Here is a 20,186-nt window from a genome sequence, read left to right on the forward strand (position 1 = left end):
TGACTTGGAAGAAGGTCATGAAAAGCATAGAGTCATTCTTTGGTGAGAGACCCTTGGAGTAAAATTTCATTAGTATCCTGAGATAATAGAAGTTGTCTTTAGCAAATTGAGAAACACTAATAAGATTTTTCGTGATTGATGGAACAAGAAGCAGATTTTGAAGAGACAGAGAAACATGTGAATTAAAAGGTGAAGTAAGATGAGAATTGCCAACACTTTTAATTGAGATTCCAGTGCCATTACCCATGACAATAGGCTCATGAACAAGTGAAGCATCTGCAGTAAATGGTTGTAGTTAAATGGTTGGTGGCACCTGAGTCAGGATACCAAGTAACACGCTTTACATCTCGAGTTGGAGAAGATGGAAACTCCCTGTGTGAAACGTGAGCTGAAATGGGTATTGCCATTGTAGAAGCCAGTTGGATAGTCTGGATAAAAGTGAGTTGGGTATCTTGTTGGCCCATTAGTAGACTGAAAAGAGGAATAGTGTGAATGACGTGGCACATAACTAGGTGCAACATGTGACATAGTTCCAGTTGGAGGTGTGTATGATAGTCCAAAGTGTGAAGGAGCATAATAGCAAAACGCAACATCATGACCATGACGATTACAGTATACACAAAATGCCGATGAATATCCTCCACGGGAATAACGACCTCCACGGTGACGACCACCATTACCACCCCAACGACCACCATTACCACCCCAACGACCACCATTACCACCCCGACGACCACGATGGCCTCGAAAATTACTTGCATTTCTAAAACCATAGGATGCCGAGTTAGGAGATTCAGCTTTTGGAGAGTAGAAAACTGATGGAGCAATGGATGCTTGTGGTTGAGAAGAAACAAGAGTGGAAGATAATGGAGATTCAGAGGTAATATTTACAGACAAAGCATTATAAATAGTTTTGTGTTTATTCTTCTCTAACCTTGATTCAAATGTCAACAAAAATGATTCGAGATTGTGAATAGAAGACAAATCAATTTGACTTTCAATATAAGTGATTACCGGTTGATATTCCTCATTTAAACCATCCAGAATGTAATCAATATGTTCAGAGGTAGAAATTGGAGTACCAGTGAAGATCAAAGCATCAACGAGACTCTTGATTTTTGTGAAGTAATCGGAGATGGAGCTTGAGCCTTGAGAAATAGACCTAAGTTGAGATCTCAACTACCTACTTCATGCTTTTGTCTGCGAATTACAGAACGAATCTAGCTCCTCCCATAACTGCCACAAGTGAACACAACCTACCACCCGTTGTTGAAGACTTTCAGAAAGAGAATTAAGGATCCACGAAAATACGCATTGATCAAGTTCTTCCCATCGTAGGTATGCTGGATTGACGCGATTGATTAACCTATCATCACCGTTAAGAAAACGACGTGGAATTTCCATCCCTAGAATGAATTGATTAGCACGATTCGAGGTTAGCGTGGCTAACATGAAGTGTCTTCACACCAAATAGTTCTTCACCGTGAGTTTCATGGATGGCGTCGGAAGAACGAGTGGAGAAGACACCGTATCAAGCGGCAAGGCGACGAAAGGAGAAATCGGAGAAGAGGATCGAAACATCGTTGTGTTGTTGTCAGTTGCAATGGTGTGATACCATGTAAGAAAGTGAAAAACAGAATATGAAGGAAGAAGATAGAAGAAAGAGGAAGACGAAGAGAGAGCTTTTAGAGAGAGAGAGACGGTTATGAAATGAATTTACTTTTTATTGATGAAAAGCTTAATACAACAAAGAGAAAGAAGTTGCTTTTATAGAAAAGCCTAGAAATGGAAAAATGGTAAAGTAACTGTTAGAAACTAAATCAGTTACTTTACCTAACAACATTACAACAAATTAATAACTAAACTAAAATGCATTACATGCATTATTCTAATAAGTTTTTATATTTTCTCATAAGAAGATACAAAATCAACAAAGTTTTAATCTAGTGGTGTATACTGTATAGACTTTGTTAGACCCCAAAACGATCAAAAGAACAATGATTTAATTACTTGGAATAAACAACACTTGTTGTGAAAGACATATACATATCCTAAAAAAATTAGTTTCTTATAGTTCTTTAATAAAAAATGAGAATAATCTCACCATAATATAGTTAGGTACCGCCACTTTTACATTCTATTTTTATATTTAAGCAGGGTAGTAAAAACAATATGCCACAAAATTGGATCAAACTAGAAAATATTACTGCCATGGTATTAAATATAATCTTGTGTTAACATAAAACTTAATATACATAGCCTGCATTTTCTACTTGGTACTGGTTCTTTTGTTTTTTCTTTTCAGATGCTATCTTGTGTCCATAAAGAACCAAAGCACATTGATTCAGAAGCCTGATGGATATTGACACTACTTTTTGTTTATTAAAGGAACTCATATCAATGCTTCCTTGGAGTATGATGTAGCAGAGTTTATCCTTTCATTTCCGCACGTGTTCATCATGTTACATATGCTTCATAAATAGTCGGTTAAGATAGTTAAGTTAGTTTGGTTTGTTATTTACAAAACTAACTCTTGCTTGTGCAATATGACACTGTATATAAGGATCTTCAAGCCTTCTTTGTAAACTCGACCAACACATACATCTCAACAAAGAAGTTTTGTATTCAAGATTCATTCAATGAAACTCATTATGGTATCAGAGCTCTCTTTATGAGAGCTTTGCTGCAAATCCATACTCCTCTCACACTTCTCATCTTCATCCTTCACACCCGTTTACCACACACTTCTTCTCCTTAATCTGTTAAGCAATCAACCACTAGCACAATGGAGACAGAATCAATCACAAGTGCAAATCATGGTGCAGAAACACCAATGGATCCGTCCAAGAATCCATTCTACTTACATCCAGGAGAAAATCCTAGAATGATGTTGGTATCACCACCCTTAAATGGGATGAATTACCACTCATGGAGAAAGTCCATGAGGATGGCATTACTTTCGAAAAACAAGTTCAAATTCATCAATGGAGTCATCAAAATGCCTGAAGAATCAGATCCTATTTTTGACTCTTGGGAAAGGTGCAACACAATGATCCTATCTTGGATCACAAGGTCCTTAACTCAACAAATTGCCCAAAGCATTGTGTACATTGATAATGCCAAGGAATTGTGGGAAGACCTCAGAGAACATTTTTCAAAGGGAGATCATTTCAGATTCTCAGATCTACTACAAGAAATTCACTCTATAAAACAATGAGAAAGAAGCCTAGCAACCTATTTCACTGATTTGAAGACTTTGTGGGATGAGCTTGATTCTTTAAGGCCTCTGCCAACATGTACTTGCAACACTAGCTGTTCATGTGATCTTTTGAAAATTACCAGAAGGCAAAGGGAATCAGAATATGTCATATGCTTCTTGAAAGGGGTTAATAATCAATACAACACATCCAGATCTCAATTACTCCTCATGGAACCCCTACCAACTATCAACAAAGCTTCTCACTCATCATCCAACAAGAAAGGCCAAAAGAAGGAAACAATCTTGGACAAGAAGACAAAAATTCAGTAAATGCAATCAACTCCAACCAGACTTGGCGGAATCAACCCAATAGAAACAATGGCAATAACAAAGGGAACACTGATTACAACAGAAATCAAAGGAAGTTTGGCAATTCTGCATCTTACATGGGAAGGAATCATGTTTCATCTAACAATACCAAAATATGCACATTATGTGGCAAAGACAAACACACAGCTGAGACATGTTATTTCAAACATGGATTCCCACCCAACTTCAAGTTCAAATCAAAAGGGGGAAATAGAGGATCCATTAACAACTTGACCAGTGGCAATGAGAACACATGAATTCTAACTCATGAGGAACAACACATGGAATCAGAATTCAACAAACAAAATAATCACTTGGCCTCAAAACAGTCCCAAAGCTTGAGTATCACCACTGAGCACAACATCAATCAATTCAGTTATGACCCTGCTGAGGATGAAGTCCTCCCAATATCAGGTAACTATACTAAGACTCAAGCTTGAATTGTTGATAGCGGTGCTACTAATCATGTATGCAATGATTTATCTAAGTTCACATATTACAATGCTATCAAACCCATACTTGTGAAAATGCCAAATAACTCTACCATAACAACTAAATACTCTGGAACTATTCAACTCACTCATAAAATCACTCTCTATAATGTATTATATATGCCTTGATTTAAATACAACATAATTTCCATTAGTAAGCTTGCTAATAATTTACAGCGCAAGCTTGTCTTTAACAAGCATTCTTGCTTTGTCCATGATATGATTTCTTCGAAGATGATTGGACATGCTAAAGCTCATAATGGACTTTACATCTTAAGGGGGCATAACAAATACACTAATAATTCTCTACACATCCTTGGTTCCTTTGAAATTTGTATACTGAATGGTTTTGATCTCTGGCATTTTCGGTTGGGGCATCCCTCATCCAATGTGATACAAAATGTTAATAAAGTCTTTCCTTATGTGAAGTTTGATAGCAAATTAGTTTGTGATTTTTGCCATCTTGCTAAACAAAGCAAATTGCCTTTTCCTACTAGTACTACTCATACTTTGCGTGCCTTTCAACTTATACACATGGATATTTGGGCCCCTCTTAATGTCCCTACTACCCATGGACACAAGTACTTTCTCACCATTGTTGATGACTTCACTAGATACACTTGGGTCTTCCTCATGACTGTTAAGTCTGAAACTAGGACCCTAGTGCAGAAATTTATCCAATATGCCTTAGTTCAACATGAACAACATGTACAAATCCTTAGGAGTGATAATGGTTTAGAATTTAGCATGCCTACTTACTACTCTAATCATGGCATAATCCACCAAACCTCATGTGTTGAAACACCTCAACAGAATGCTATAGTAGAAAGGAAACATAAGCATATACTTAACACCACAAGATCTCTTTTATTCCATGCCAATCTGCCCAATTTTTTTTGGGGATATGTTGTCAAGCATGCTGTTCACCTCATCATTAAATTGCCTACTACTACCTGAGATTACAAATCTTCTTATGAGATGCTCTTTGCTAAGTTACCTGCTTACAATGAGCTTAGGGTGTTTGGCTGCCTTATATGCTTGCACCTTTACCAATCACATGACCAAACTTGATCCTAGAGCTCGAAAATGCCTCTTCCTTGGGTTCAAAGATGGTACAAAAGGCTACACATTGTGTGATCTGAGAAGTAGGCAAGTCTTCTACAATTCAACATACCCTTAACAAAAACACTCCTCACCACAACACCACTCATCAACCTATGCTCCTAGATCACATCCCTGATACTGCCCAACACATTCCTGCTACTGAGCCTCAAACCACTCCCACCCCCACCTCCCCTGACCTTGACATTACCACCACATCTAACACTCCCACTGAGCACAACCTTAGACGTTCTCAAAGAATCTCCAACCCCCTACTTAACTTAAGGACTTCCATTGTAATTTTTCCACCATTAGCAGTAACCAAACCTCCCATACCAAATATCCCCTCAACAATGTCCTATCTTATGCTCACCTACCACATACCCTTATTCACTATTGCTTGTCCATAACAACCCCTACTGAGCCAAAAACATATAACCAATCCATTAAATCCCCTGTTTGGATAAAAGCCATGGAATGTGAATTACAAGCTCTTGAAGCTAACAACACCTGGACCATTGTACCTCTACCACTTGATAAACATGCCATAGGTTCCAAATGGGTCTACAAATTAAAATTCCACTCTGATGGCACAGTTGAGAGACATAAAGCCAGACTTGTGGCTAAATGATATAACCAAACGGAAGGCCTTGATTACTATGAGACCTTTGCACCAGTAATCAAAATTACAACAGTAAGAATTCTCTTAGCCATTGCTGCAACTTAGGGATGAGCATTACAACAACTTGATGTTAACAATGCCTTCTTACATGAAGATCTTAATGGGGAGGTATACATGAAACTCCCTCAAGGCATTCAGTTTTCTAATCCTAGCCTAGTTTGCAAACTTAACAAATCCTTATATGGCTTAAAACAAGCTAGTAGACAATGGTTTGCTAAATTATCTCATTCCCTGATCTCCTTGGGATATAAACAATCTCATCATGGTCATTCCTTATTCACAAAAACTACACAATCTTCATTCACTGCCTTACTAATATACGTGGATGACTTGATTCTTGCTGGCAATGATCCAAAGGAAATCACAACTGTTAAAAACTACCTACACAGAACCTTTAAGATAAAGGACTTAGGTGATCTAAGATACTTCCTTGGTTTAGAGGTAGCTCGTTCCAAACATGGCATCACCCTATGCCAAAGAAAATATGCTATTGACCTCCTTAGTGATACTAATTTTCTGACCTCTAAACCAGTTCCCACTACTATGGTTAGATCCACCCATCTTCACCAAAATGATAGCAAACCTTATTCCAATCCTTTGTTATATAGACAACTGGTAGGAAGACTATTATACCTAACCAATACTCGACCTGATATAACCTTTGCTATTCAACAACTCACCCAGTTTATGGCCAATCCCACCATCAATCATCACAAAGCCATTAACAGAGTCCTTCGTTATATTAAAGGTACTATTGGACAAGGTCTTTTCTATCCTTCCAATTATATTATTCATCTCAAAGGCTACACTGATTCTGATTGGGCAACATGTCCAGATACTAGGCGTTCAATTTCTGGTTATTGTATGTTCCTAGGAAACTCTTTGGTTTCTTGGAAAGCAAAGAAACAAAACACGGCTTCCCGTTCTTCCTCCGAGGTTGAATATAGAGCCCTTGCAATTGCCTCATGTGAAGTTCAATGGTTAACTTATCTCTTGAATGATTTTCATGTTATTTTCAAAACCCCTGCCTTATTGTACTGTGATAACGATTCTGCACGACACATAGCTGCAAATTCTGTGTTCCATGAGAAAACAAAACACATCGAAATCGATTGTCACGTGGCTAGGGAACGATTACAGAACAATCTTTTTCATTTACTTCCCATTCCTACATCTGAACAGGGTGTAGATTTACTTACAAAGGCTTTAGAGCCCTCTACCTTCAACTACCTATTACCCAAGCTAGGAGTACTTAATCTATACTCTCTAGCTTGGGGGGTTCTACTTGGTACTGGTTTCTCTGGTTCTTTTGTTTTTTCTTTTCAGATGCTATCTTGTGTCCATAAAGAACCAGAGTACATTGATTCAGAAGCCTGATGGATATTGGAACTACGTTTTGTTTATCAAAGGAATTCATATCAATGCTTCCTTGGAGTATGATGCAGTAGAGTTTATCCTTTCATTTTTGCATGTGTTCATCATGTTACATATGCTTCATAAATAGTTGGTTGAGATAGTTAAGTTAGTTTTGTTTGTTATTTACAAACCTAACTCTTTCTTGTGCAATACAACACTGTATATAAGGATCTTCAATCTTTCTTTGTAAACTCAACCAACACATACATCTCAATAAAGAAGTTTTGTATTCAAGATTCATTCAATGAAACCCATTACATGGCACAACAAATAGAATATGCCACTAAAATATTAGAGAACAACCTTGTTCATCACCAACCTTTTTTCTTTCTTCATTTGGAGAGAACTGCATGCAAATTTCAACTAACATTACTAATGAATCGTGAGTGAACATACCAATTCTTATGCATGAAAACACTAAGGAAAACCCATTAGCTAGTTTACCTTTGCATGCATACAACCACCCTGTCTGTAAGTTTCACCTTTTCTGGTTTAAGGTTTATGTAAGTTTAGTCACATTCTTTTCTTACTAAATGCTTTCTGAGCATCCTAAGGAGTAGTAATTTTATCTTTTCTTTTTTATGATTCTCATTTTGAGCATACCATAAATTTGATGTGATTAACTTGTTAATGGTTCAAAGTCATTTAATTTTTTATCTAGGACTGTTGCTCTTTGATATTTCATATAATTGTCTTAATTCTTCAAGTTACTGAGTTAGGTAATGTGTTATTATACTGTAACACCCTATTTTTCCAACTTTGAAAATAGGATTTCATTATAAAAATATGATGAAAATTTATAGAAATTAAAGGTAATATATTAAAAAATCAGAACGAATTTAAAATTCCTTTTCATTAACATGTTCAAGATGCGGAAATATTCAATATTATCATTACCCAGAAACGAGGTATCACATTCAACCTTAAAACTAAACCATAATCTATATAATCACCCATTTGAATTATAAATTTATAAAATCATTAATCTAGTCTTATCACATAATTATATATAAAAGACATTTTTCTATGCAGAAAGAATATTTCTTAAATATTTTATAATAAATATTATGTAACTATGATTCATTTAATCAAAAATAAAAAAAGATAATGTTATCATATAAAATAATACTAGAGGTATTATTTGGTAACTTACCATAAAAAGATGAATACTCATGAATTTAATGCAAATTCACTAGCAATACAAAAGTATGTGAATATTTTAATAATATAATAAAATGTGATTTCTATCTTAAAAATATATTTTTGAAACCAACCTAACTCTTAGAAGACAAGATTCAATTTAGTACAATATAACCAATTGAAGTAACTTTTTTTTTAAAATAAAACAAAATCGTTATTATTGGATAATCATTCAAAGATGAACTACCCATCTACAAGTCATATTTTTATTAAGATAAATCTACAAAACTGAATCATGATTTTCAACTCACACATAACAAAATAGAAAATCGCAGGTGTTACAATCCTTCCCCCCTAACAAGAAATTTCGTCCCCGAAATTTTGTTAAGTTATACAAAGGAAAATAAGATTTTAAACTCGATACCAAATATAAGACACACACAATCAAACACATATTCAACAATTAAAAGAGTTCGTTGTCAGTCAATGAACAAACCACATACAGGTTGATACAACTTGTTGAATTCAAGAACAAACGTTTGGTCAAATTTAAAATATCAAGATACAATAAAAGGGTGTAAAGACACAACATGAATTAAAGTTATTATTACGAGGACATAGTTTACCAAGTAGTTATTAAGAAAGCTAGATCTCTAGGATATATGAAGGCAACAATAACTTTTAATGATTAGCAAAAAGATGAATTAAAACTACAAATATATTTTTAAAATCAATATAGGATTAGACGAAATTATCATAACTCATGTAAAAGATTTAATCAAAATGAGAATCGTTAAATAATTACAAACTAGATAGAAATATCAATATACCACTCAACATATGTCAAAAGGGTCATAATAATTGAAAAAGGTTTCAATAATTTTAAATGTGTCATTGTGACTTTACAATAAGAGGGAAGAAAGTTCTCCATTAAGTGGGCCTCTAAGTATATAAGGACTTGTAAAATTTGTAGGGTAAAACAAAATTATTAAATCAAGTCATACAATCAAAATCATGTTCATGAAATTTCAAATAGGACATGATGGATGGAAGTTTTGGTAAATATTTAATTCTAGTTGGGCCACAAAAGGAAACAATTTCTACAATAAAGATAAAATTCATTATGAATGACAATTGAAAATTCATAAATATCATTGAAATGACATGGATTAGATAAGAATTACCTAAATACATTTAGAATAGATATTTAGAACTCAAAATATCTATGTCTGGTTTAGAAATAAAAGGTTATAATGAAATCATTGAGTTTTACAAAACTATCCTTATCTAAAACACAATTATTTGCAAAAGGTTTGGAATTCTCAACATCAAATGAAAGTAACACCAAGTCAAATATCACAATTTAACCAAGAAGAGTATTTTTTTTAAGAAAGCAAAATTGGATTAGATAGAACATCTATAGTTTAGCTAATTCAAGTACCACTATTTATGGAGAGGGTGAAAGTAAGATTAGTTTAGCGATTTAAAAATACTCACAAACATTATCTCTCTAAAACTAAAGTGGTGCAGTAGCAAAGGTTCATTATTAATAACATGGACATATATACATATAATTGCACAAACATACTATTTTTTTCCTATCATTATATATTTAGTATGCACATTTCTTATAATGGTTCATATTAAGAGTTTAGAAAATCAGTTTAAAGTATGAACATATATAAATATTCCACTTTTATATTCTAGGTGGCATTTAAGTACCTTAACTCAATACAATTCATACTTTTAACCAGAAATTTACTTTTATTATAAATATATTAAACTTATGGAAACAATAAAAGTTTAATTTTGGAAACTCATAAAAACAAAGACACAAGATATTGTCTCCTCAAGACACACACAAAGTACATTTCTTTTTCCTTTTTGGCAATTTCCTTTTTGCCTTGCTAACCCAATATTTCAAAACCATTAAAGCATTATAAGTAACATACAATAAACTCTATCCATATACATGTTAATATCACTCATTAAATTACTTATCATGTTATTAGAATAAAACTAAATTTATTTATTCAAGAATTCATGCATCTAAGATAAAATTGGAGTACAATATCAATTAATTTAAAATAATTATATTATGATTGCACTACAGAACAAGATGTACATAAGTTTATCATTTAAATTCAATTACTAAACTTTTATGTATTACAAGAAAACATACATTGAAGTAGTAATCAATATATACAAATTTATTTCAAGGAAAATATGGTAGAGCACATGATAGAGAACCTTCACAAAAGAAAATTAAATGGCTACGTACTATATAATAAAAAAGGTGGAATTAGCCAAAAATTCTAATAACAAAGTAAAACTACATATCACATTTGTTTCAGTTAAAATAACATAAACAAAGAGTCACAAAAAAATTGTGTTATGCTAGTCCATTAGATATCCAATGATACTGACAAGAACATGCTTATAAATTGAAGATGTTATTTAATCTTCTACAAATAAAATTATCATTAACAAAGCAAAAAAAAATCACATCAGAGTCACACAGAGAAAGGGTATATGAGGCCATACCCAAGTCGAATAGGAAAGACCAACTCTGATATCACTATTGTACCACTCCGTTTTTGTAACTTTGAAATTAGGACTTCATTATAAAAATATGATGAAAATTTATAGAAAATTAAAGGTAACATGTTAGAAAACTAGAGCAAATTTAAAATTCCTTTTTATTAACATGTTCAAGATGCGAAAATATTCAATATATCATTAACCAAAAACGAGGTATCACATTCAACCTCAAAACTAAACCATAATCTATATAATCACCCCCTTTGAATTATAAATTTATATAATCATTAATCTAGTCTTATCACATAATTATATATAAAAGTCATTTTTCTAAAAGAATATTTCTTAAATATTTTATAATAAATATTATGTAACTATAATTCATTTAATCAAAAATAAAAAAAGATAATGTTATCATATAAAATAATACTAGAGGTATTATTGGGTAACTTACCATAAAAATATGAATACTCCCAAATTTAATGCAAATTCACTAGCAATACAAAAGTATGTGAATATTTTAATAATATAATAAAATGTGATTTCTATCTTAAAAATATATTTTTGAAACCAACCTAACTCTTAGAAGATAAGATTTACTTCACTACCATATAAGCAATGAAGTAACTTTTTTTTTAAAATAAAACAAAATCGTTATTATTGGATAATCATTCAAAGATGAATTACTCATCTGCAAGTCATATTTTTATTAAGATAAATCTACAAAACTAAATAGAAAATCGCATGTGTTACATCTACCCTTTGATTGGTAATGTATATAATATTTGCTTGTTTTGTAGATGTTTAGTCTATGATTCATATCTTTTTCATCTTTTTCTTTACACTAGTGATCAGAAGTAAGTCTCACATCGTCTGCCTCATTCTACTAAACATGATTTAAATAGTTGTTAGCTAATCCTCTCATTACTAATTTTTTTGAGATGAAACCTTAATATAATATTATAGTCAAAACTCAACTTCTCTTTTCGGTTATTATTGGCAAAAAAAGGATACCTTTAGTCATGAGTTTTATATATATATATATAAGTTGCAATCTAAAGATTCATCCTTCTTTGATGAATGCTATATATTAAAGAATTCCAAAAGCTACTAGGTTATTAATAAAGGTTTCTCCAACAGGGGAACCAACCTTAACAAAAACAGCAGGATATCCTATTGGAGCATCTACCCATTCTTCTATTCCTTGTTTGGAAAATACTTTCCTTGTCCAGATATGTAGCCAACTACTACTCTCTCCCAATGGAAAATAGGCTTTAACTTTCTTCTTTCCTTTGTCAAGAACAGGCACTACAAGGAACTCAGAACCAACCAAAAACTGCTCATAACTCAAGTGATGCACATTTTCATCCTTTGGGTAATGGAGAAATAGGTGCCTGCATACAGGTAATCCTTTCAGTGCAGCTTCCTGAATACCAAAGAAAATGATAAGGTTAATATATAGTTAAATTAATGTGTCAAGATATGTTTTTTCAGATCACCTTTACTAGTTGAATTCTGTAAAATTTCCATGCTGTGTATATTTTTGCGGTTCGAGCAAAGTGTGATAGAGTTTCTTTGTTTGAGTAAAACTGGTTGTTGCATGATGGTTTGTTTCCCTGCTTGCAGAAGATGGGATTAGATTAGTAATTCATTGATGTCAAACTTTAGATAATGGAATTTATGAATATAAAGTTACTTGTCTTTTGTCCATTAATATGGTCCCTATATTCAGATTGTGTTATTTTTTAAACTAGCATCTCAGTATAAGGATTAATTTTATTCAGATTGTATGTGGTGGATTCACATGAGTTAGATTGCTGTGATTCTACTGGATTAATAAACTCCCTTTCCAAAGTAATATATAGTATGTATGATGTCATGGTGTGAAATTAAACATTCATTATACGCAATATTCTTGTTATGATGAATGAATCCATGATAGAGAAAGAAAATAGAAGCATGATAGAGAAAGAATGATAAAGAGATTGGACTAGATGATTACCTATTAAGATTTGGAAGGTTTTAGGAGGATAAGGCATTAGATGACTCACAAAGTTGTTTAATGAGACTATGAGGTCTAAGAAGATATGAGACCAGTGGAGGAGAAGTATTTTAATCCCTATTTATAAGAACAAAGGCGACATATATAATTATACAAACTATAGGGGATTAAGCTCATAAGTCATGCTATAAAGCTATAAGAGAGGATAATTGAATAAAGGTTGAGACAATAGACAAATATCACAGAATATCATGAAGGCTATATACTTGCTATGGTGATTGATGGAGAGATACAAAGAAACAAAAGAAACTTGTACATGATGTTCATTGATTTGGATATTGTGTATAATAAGGTGCCTAGAGAGATTTTGTGGAAAGCTAGAAAAGAAAAGTGTTCATATTGCCTAGCATTCGAGCAATTAAAGATATATATGACCGGGTCAAGACCAACGTAAGAATACAAGATGAGATCTTAGAAGATTTTCCTATAGCCATGCATTGGATGTGCTTACTGAGCATATCTAAGAAATAGTGCCACAATGCATGGCTTTTGCTGATGATATTATCTTGGTGGGAGACTCGAGAGTAGAATTAAACAAGAAGCTAGAAATGTGAAAACAAGATTTAGAAACACATGATTGTCCTAAAAGTTGAAGGCAAAGTATATGGAGTGTAAATAGAGGTAAAGACTAAGGATCATATCATATCACAAGTCATTAGAATTAGGTATCTTGGATCAATCGTACAAGATGATAGGGAAATTAACAGAGATATAAGTCATAGGATTCATGTAGGTTGAATAAAATGGCGGAGATGCGAAGTGCTTCAAGTGTCATATGTGATAAAAATGTATTACTCAAACTTAAGGAGAAGTTTTGCCGCACAACTATAAGACATGCAGTATTATTTGAGACAAAATGAAAATGATAGGCAATAAAGTGTCAACAAGAAAATAAACTTCATGAACCATAGACGAGAATGTTGCGTTGGACGAGTGGACACACTAGACAAGATATGATTAGAAATGAATGCATTAGAGAGAAAGTTGGAGTAGCTTCTATTATGAAAAAGATGGTAGAATCATGTCTTAGGTAGTTTGGACATGTGTGGAGGGGAACGCTAAAAGCCCCGTAAAGAGAGTAGATCAAATTGAGGTTAGTCTAATGCATATGGGAAGATGAAGGCCAAGAAAAACCATAGGCAAAATTATTAAGAAAGACTTAGAGATCAATGTTTTGTCAATGAACATAATGACGTCGTTTAATCTATATAGTCGATTGACCTCACCTAGTGGGATTAAGGCTTTGTTGTTGTTTCTATAAAATTGTATGTTAAACTGAAGGTATTTTGCTTACTTCGTGAGTGCGGAATACTGTGGTGAAACAATTTAGCTCCATCCATCTTAAGAGCAATTCTTGACTTCTTGTATATTTAAGAATGGGTATGTTTACTGTACAATAGCCTCCAATGTCACTGTGATTAAAGGCATAGCCAGAAATTCCACTGCTAAGTAGGCCAACCACAGAACTCTTTATTCCATCATTTCTTTGCCAACTTACCATTTGGTCTCCTTCCCAAAATAGCATCCCCCATTTTGGGCTATCTCTAAAACCAGCCCTCATGAAGAAAACCAAGGACTCTTCTTGGAAGCAGTTCCTTTTCCATTCTTCCACTAACTCTCTGTTGATTCTGGCCCATAGTTCTGGATATCTGTTATGAGCTGAAATAGGATCTTCACCTGAAAATGTATGAAGTACAAGTCTTAGTCCAAGGCAGGTATCTATATAAAATAGGATAGCCTAGTGCACGAGGCTCCCACCCTGTGGGGTTTCGAGAGGTTAGATATACGCAATCTTATTCTCACAATCAAATAAGCTGTTTACAGGATTTGAACCTAGGACCTTCAGGTCATGAAGTAAACAACTGTATCATTGCGCCGAGGCGTACCCTCTTTGCATGTATCTAAATCTCTCATCAAATTAAGGAAAATATCATGGTAATGAATTTGTATGAGTTTCAGCAACCTTGATGGAAGACAAAAGGATTTAAAAAAAACAAAAAGAAAAAGGATATAATGGATAGAAGATAAGGTATGCTTTATAGTCAATAACATGAACTTATTTATACATGTAACCAACTTTTCTTTCTGTACTTTTCTAATTAGAAAGACCTCATGACAAGGATCAGAAAGGTTGCACTGAAGTCATTTAAGTTATTGGGAGAACCAAGATATAAGAATGAAAACCTGAATATAGAACAGCATCAACAGGAAGACCTTCACCAAAATCAGCCATCCATCCTCTAACTCCATCTTCTACCATTTCGAGTAGTATCTGCTTGAACCAATTTGCTGTTTTCGGGTGTGTTAGATCTAACATTCCTACATCAAAAGCTGTATTTGGAACCATGTATGGATTGCCTTTACTATCTTTCACCAAAATGTCCAACTGCTTTGCCTCCTCAAAGAGGTTTCTCTTTGTGTTTGGCTTCTCATCAGCCTATAGGACCCGAAAGAACAAAGGATTTAGATTAGTGACTTTATCTCAATTTGTCTAATCTAGCCAAGCATGTGTTACCAGTGCCACTATGATCAAAAATAAAATTATGAGGGCAATGCAAGAGAACTGCTAAGATATAAAATCATTCACAAGTCTTCGCTTTACGGCTTAAGCTTAGCTTGATTGTGAATTGCTTTAGATACAATGCAGTTACATGACAGTGACTATAGTATTTATACTTGAGGAGAAGCATTACCGGAGCTAGACAAGGATTGCAGTAAGTCATAACTTTAATGTTCTGAGTGCGAAGATCTTTGATAAGTTCCTTCCACCCCAAATACCTTTGTTCATCCACTTCCCAATTCCACCAGAGTTGTGAGCCAATTAATGTTTTTCTCTGCCCTACCCAATCCTGTGCAGTTGTCACAGGTAAACAATAAAATTTCAAAGCAACAAAGAATTATAATAGTGGAAGTGTGTGTGGCAGTTTGTTCGCAAGCTCAGTTGTTCAGAAAAGTTGAGTGAACCAAGTTGATTTCAGTGGCTTCAAGAAGACAGAAATCTGTGTATGTACAAATAACATTACTCAAAAACAAAATATGTCAATTCTATTCTAGCATATGATGAGATAAGATCAAGGTTGAATAATGTCCATTGAAGCAAATTGGTCTGCAAAATGCAAAACTTTGGTTGAAGCTGTACGAGTTTAGCTCCTCTCCAGTATTGGAGTCTCTGGTATGGTCTCAAAAAGTGCATTTTGTTTTTCCCTTTTCTTAGTATAGAGGCGAGGGATTACCTGCAACCAAAATGCTGAGACAGGAACATCATAAGTCCTTAGTTCATCCCAAATGCGTCGCACAGCATCTGTGCCACCCTGCATTCCAACTATAGCACCGGATATTATCCACTCCGGAAGCTCGGGTAGCCTTCCAATGGTTTCTGTGAAATGTTCAATCAGTTCACAAGGTGAGTTCCCATGTAATATCCTCCCTTCAACTGAATTTCCATGTATCTGCAAACTCCAGTTTACAGAAAATTGGAACAAACAAAGTTTTAATTGTAGAAACAACAAGAACTGAGTTATGTGATTTTTCTTATACATTTTCCATTATCCACTGTTATATTCATCACATATCAATTCTTTTTACCATTGTAAAATTAGCCATGCTCTTCATGTAATACAAATTACAGCACTTAATTTTACTTCATTTTCATAAAGACTCAATTTTTATCGACATCTTCTCAAATTGACTACACAATTTCAGAATATCTTAATGCATTAATTAGTCCATATAATTTTGAAAGTTCAAATAGACCACTCTAGTTAACATGAGAAACTTGAACAATTTGTATCTCATAATGTCTGTATCAATACCTGTATTTGTACTCTGTCAAATCTTGTAAGATTGAAGATCGTATACTCGTATCCTTCAAGGTAAACAGACCTCATTTTCGATGTCATGTAGAATGGAGAAGGAGCATAAGTTGTACTCCAGTCACCTCCTGCCCTGCCAATAACATTGAAACATTGCCATTCTTAACAAATTTATACCTTATAGTTTACTACATTATACAATAACATTTTTAGCTTATATTGTTTAAAATCGCAGTCCACATATCGCGGTTTTGGGAGTATTATATTTTGAAGCTGGTACTTTACACTACCTGTAACTAACCAAGTTAGCAGCTAATGTGATAGGTTGATCTCCTCTACCAATACCTTGTTCTTGAACAAAGATAGGCACTCTTTTGCCTTTGAAATTCATGTAAGAAAACTGCTCCCCAAAGCCGTAAAACTTCTCATTCTCATCACTTGCATATGTCAACCAAACCCTGTTGAGTTCTTCTGATTCTGGGATATCTAAGTTCCCGATTTCTTCCTCTACCGAGGAAATGAAAACAAACCCTCTTGGCCTTGAAAGGTACCAACACCAACCAAGCCTCTTTTTTATGTTACCCAGCCTCCTCTTAAAGCCAAGGTATACTCTTCCTCCTGAAGCTGTTGGAGATTCCTTCTTTCTTGACATGAAATTTGGTTTCTCAACCTTAACTTGAAAACCAACCTGATGGTTAGTTTTCTGATTGAACAAAACCCAATACCTTGCATACACAGAAGACCCTTTTGCTTCAAACTCTATATTTGTTTGAATGCCATGCTTCTGAAAACTTGTGTTATTCTTTTTCATATTGAAAAGCCTTCCTGTGATCAACACAGTAGGAAGATGGTTCTCTTCTGTAATCATTTTCTGTCCAACAGATGAAGTTTCTGAAACTTCATGTTCCAAATGATTAATCACTCTTATATCATCAATGATTTGGTTATCACAAACCAAGTGAACATCTCTATCTTTGATAAGAAATGATCCTCTACTTTCTACTACCTCTGTGTCAACCATTGCAGCTGATACAAAAGCATGTCCTGGAATGGAAGACCATATGGTTCTATTTGCATTAGAATTATGAGAAATTGTGAGGTACCCTCCATTGTTGGAGGTCCAAGAAAGGTGAAAATCATTGCCAATTGAGAAGGTTTGATGAGAAGACAATGTTTTGGAATTGAAGAAGAGAGAGCCTTGGATATAAGGGATAGTGGTTGAAGCAGAAGAAGAAGGGAAAGGGTTGTTGAAACGTTTATGATGCTTTTTGGTTATCTTTAGGATTGTCATAACATGAAGAAAATGAGAGTTTCTTTGCTTCAAAGTGCATTAGGATAGAAAAGTGTTTATGTAAAAATGTCTGGTTATGAAGTTAGATCTTAGATGTCTTACTTTTGTGCTCTTCCCTAATTCATCTCTATCATAGTGGACCACACTCATCAGATATCACAATTATATCAAATACATAATTAAACCAAATAAAATTCAAAATATTAGTCAAAATTGACTAAATTATATTATACTGATTAGAGTTAGTTTAAAAATGAAAAAAGAATCATATTTTCAAAACATAACATTCAGAATTTATTTCAATAATTATTATAATATATATAACTTAAATAATATGTGATTTGATTAATAAATTATCGGTTGAATTATCGTATAATTATATAAGTACTCTAAATAATTTAATAACGTGTACATTATTAATAAACTTATTGAGAATAGACGATTTTCAACTTTCATTCATGTATTTTAAAAAGATAATTTTGTTATTATAGGAGAATGAAACACTTCCTTTGGAAGTTGATCTATCAGTAATTTATCATCTAAAAATAAAATTCATCAATTTACCATAAAATGTAGTTGGAATTTATTTTCTGACAACAAAGATATTTCAAGATATGTGCGATGCTTATGTATAGACTTTAATTCTGGTTTCATTCATTTATTTTTCTTATGCGTGAACAGCTATTTGAGTTCTTATCCCAAACTCTTCTCAAGTGATTTATTAACTTCCATATTTGATGGTCAAAATCATAAAAGATGGGATACTACTATTCATATATAATTTTTTAACTAACAATAAGATGGTGATATAATGGTATAAAACGTCACTAAATTTTTAGATAGATTACAATATTAAAAGTTCAATTCATAGATGTATGTCTCAAAATTAAAAATAGAAAATACTCTATAACACTTTTCTTTTGGTAAATATAAACATTGATAAATATTAGGAAATATTATAAGGGATTACTCAATAAAAAAAGGAAATATTTTCTTTTTAAAGAAATAAATATTTTATTTTTATGAAGTTGGAATTAGTTTCTCAAATAGATGTTTTCTGAATATTCAGAATTTAATATATATGCACACAGTTTTATTCAGAATTTAATATATATGCACACATTTTTTTATGTAGTCAGTGTATATTATAATGTATTAATCATTATTAATTCTGAAAAATAATGTACATGTTTAATGTACTGATCATATAAATATTTTTTACTGTAATGATATATAACTATTAAACTTTTTCATTAAGAGTTTAATACATATAAACCGACAATGTAATAGTTTTTTATATTAACAATATATCATATATTATTTATATGTTAATCATCCTTTATATGAATGACGGATAATATATTAAATTATTGATAGTGTAAAAAACTTTATAATAACAATATATAAATATTAATTTTTTTATATATATATATTTCAATAGTGTATGAGTTGTTTACAGTACACTATCAATAAATCATTTACTATTAACATGTTTATTATTAATTGACTATTAAATAAAAATAATATAAATGAGTAATAAAAAATATATTGTCCATGTAAAAAACTTTTAATTCACTGATGTATAAGTATTAAACTATTTCCTTTGTTAACACAGCCATAAAAATTAAAAAGAGATACTGTTAATAAGTATAAGAATAAGGTAGATGTCCAGTAGGTATCAAAGTTATAAAATCACAATTTTTAATATGGAATTGCTATTTTAAACATACAATTTCCTGCTATTATTGGTGTATTGCTATTACAATTATGACATCCACAGAAATTGGACTTAAAAATAAGGTAAATGTCACAAAGTCACATTAACTTGAAGACTAATTATTTTCAAAACATAGATACAGCAGTCAATTAACCTATGCATAATGTTCAAATTTAAACATTATTATCAAGATCTCATAATATAGTCCAATCTTATTAGATCCTGATGGTGTTGAGTTCCACTCCAGACAAATACATGTTGAACAAGAATTGGATCAGGTTAAACTTGACTCCTCCTCTGCAGTCAACATAGCATCTTGTTCTCAAAGGCATGTGATCCTTTTAATCTATTATATTTTGAGAATA

General features: G+C 32.8%; 2 protein-coding genes across 2 annotated transcripts; one reads left to right on the forward strand and one right to left on the reverse strand.

The window, feature by feature from the left end:
• LOC109342306 (uncharacterized mitochondrial protein AtMg00810-like) lies at positions 5,957–7,219 on the forward strand. The gene has a single exon (XM_019580317.1). It carries the CDS (start codon positions 5,957–5,959, stop codon positions 7,217–7,219), a length of 1,263 nt encoding a protein of 420 aa, XP_019435862.1.
• Positions 11,996–18,161, reverse strand: LOC109343294 (sulfoquinovosidase-like). Its single transcript, XM_019581520.1, has 8 exons — positions 17,104–18,161; positions 16,814–16,946; positions 16,235–16,450; positions 15,695–15,850; positions 15,186–15,438; positions 14,296–14,678; positions 12,439–12,555; positions 11,996–12,365 (listed from the first exon to the last, which is right to left on the reverse strand). The coding sequence occupies exons 1-8, from the start codon at positions 18,102–18,104 to the stop codon at positions 12,030–12,032; spliced, it is 2,595 nt and encodes an 864-aa protein (XP_019437065.1). The 5' UTR covers positions 18,105–18,161; the 3' UTR covers positions 11,996–12,029.

Source organism: Lupinus angustifolius, chromosome LG03, assembly GCF_001865875.1.
Source record: "Lupinus angustifolius cultivar Tanjil chromosome LG03, LupAngTanjil_v1.0, whole genome shotgun sequence".
In the NCBI taxonomy this organism is placed as follows: domain Eukaryota; kingdom Viridiplantae; phylum Streptophyta; class Magnoliopsida; order Fabales; family Fabaceae; genus Lupinus; species Lupinus angustifolius.

What these genes read in the sequence shown, in the direction of transcription:
- LOC109342306 (XM_019580317.1), top strand. Translation starts at nt 5,957, where the DNA reads ATGAAACTCCCTCAAGGCATTCAGTTTTCTAATCCTAGCCTAGTTTGC.
- LOC109343294 (XM_019581520.1), bottom strand. Translation starts at nt 18,104, where the DNA reads ATGACAATCCTAAAGATAACCAAAAAGCATCATAAACGTTTCAACAAC. An exon ending in GCAATCCTTGTCTAGCTCCG is followed by an intron (nt 15,439 to 15,694) that starts GTAATGCTTCTC and finishes CGGGTCCTATAG; the next exon opens with GCTGATGAGAAGCCAAACAC. An exon ending in CAGTATTCCGCACTCACGAA is followed by an intron (nt 12,556 to 14,295) that starts GTAAGCAAAATA and finishes TTCTGCAAGCAG; the next exon opens with GGAAACAAACCATCATGCAA.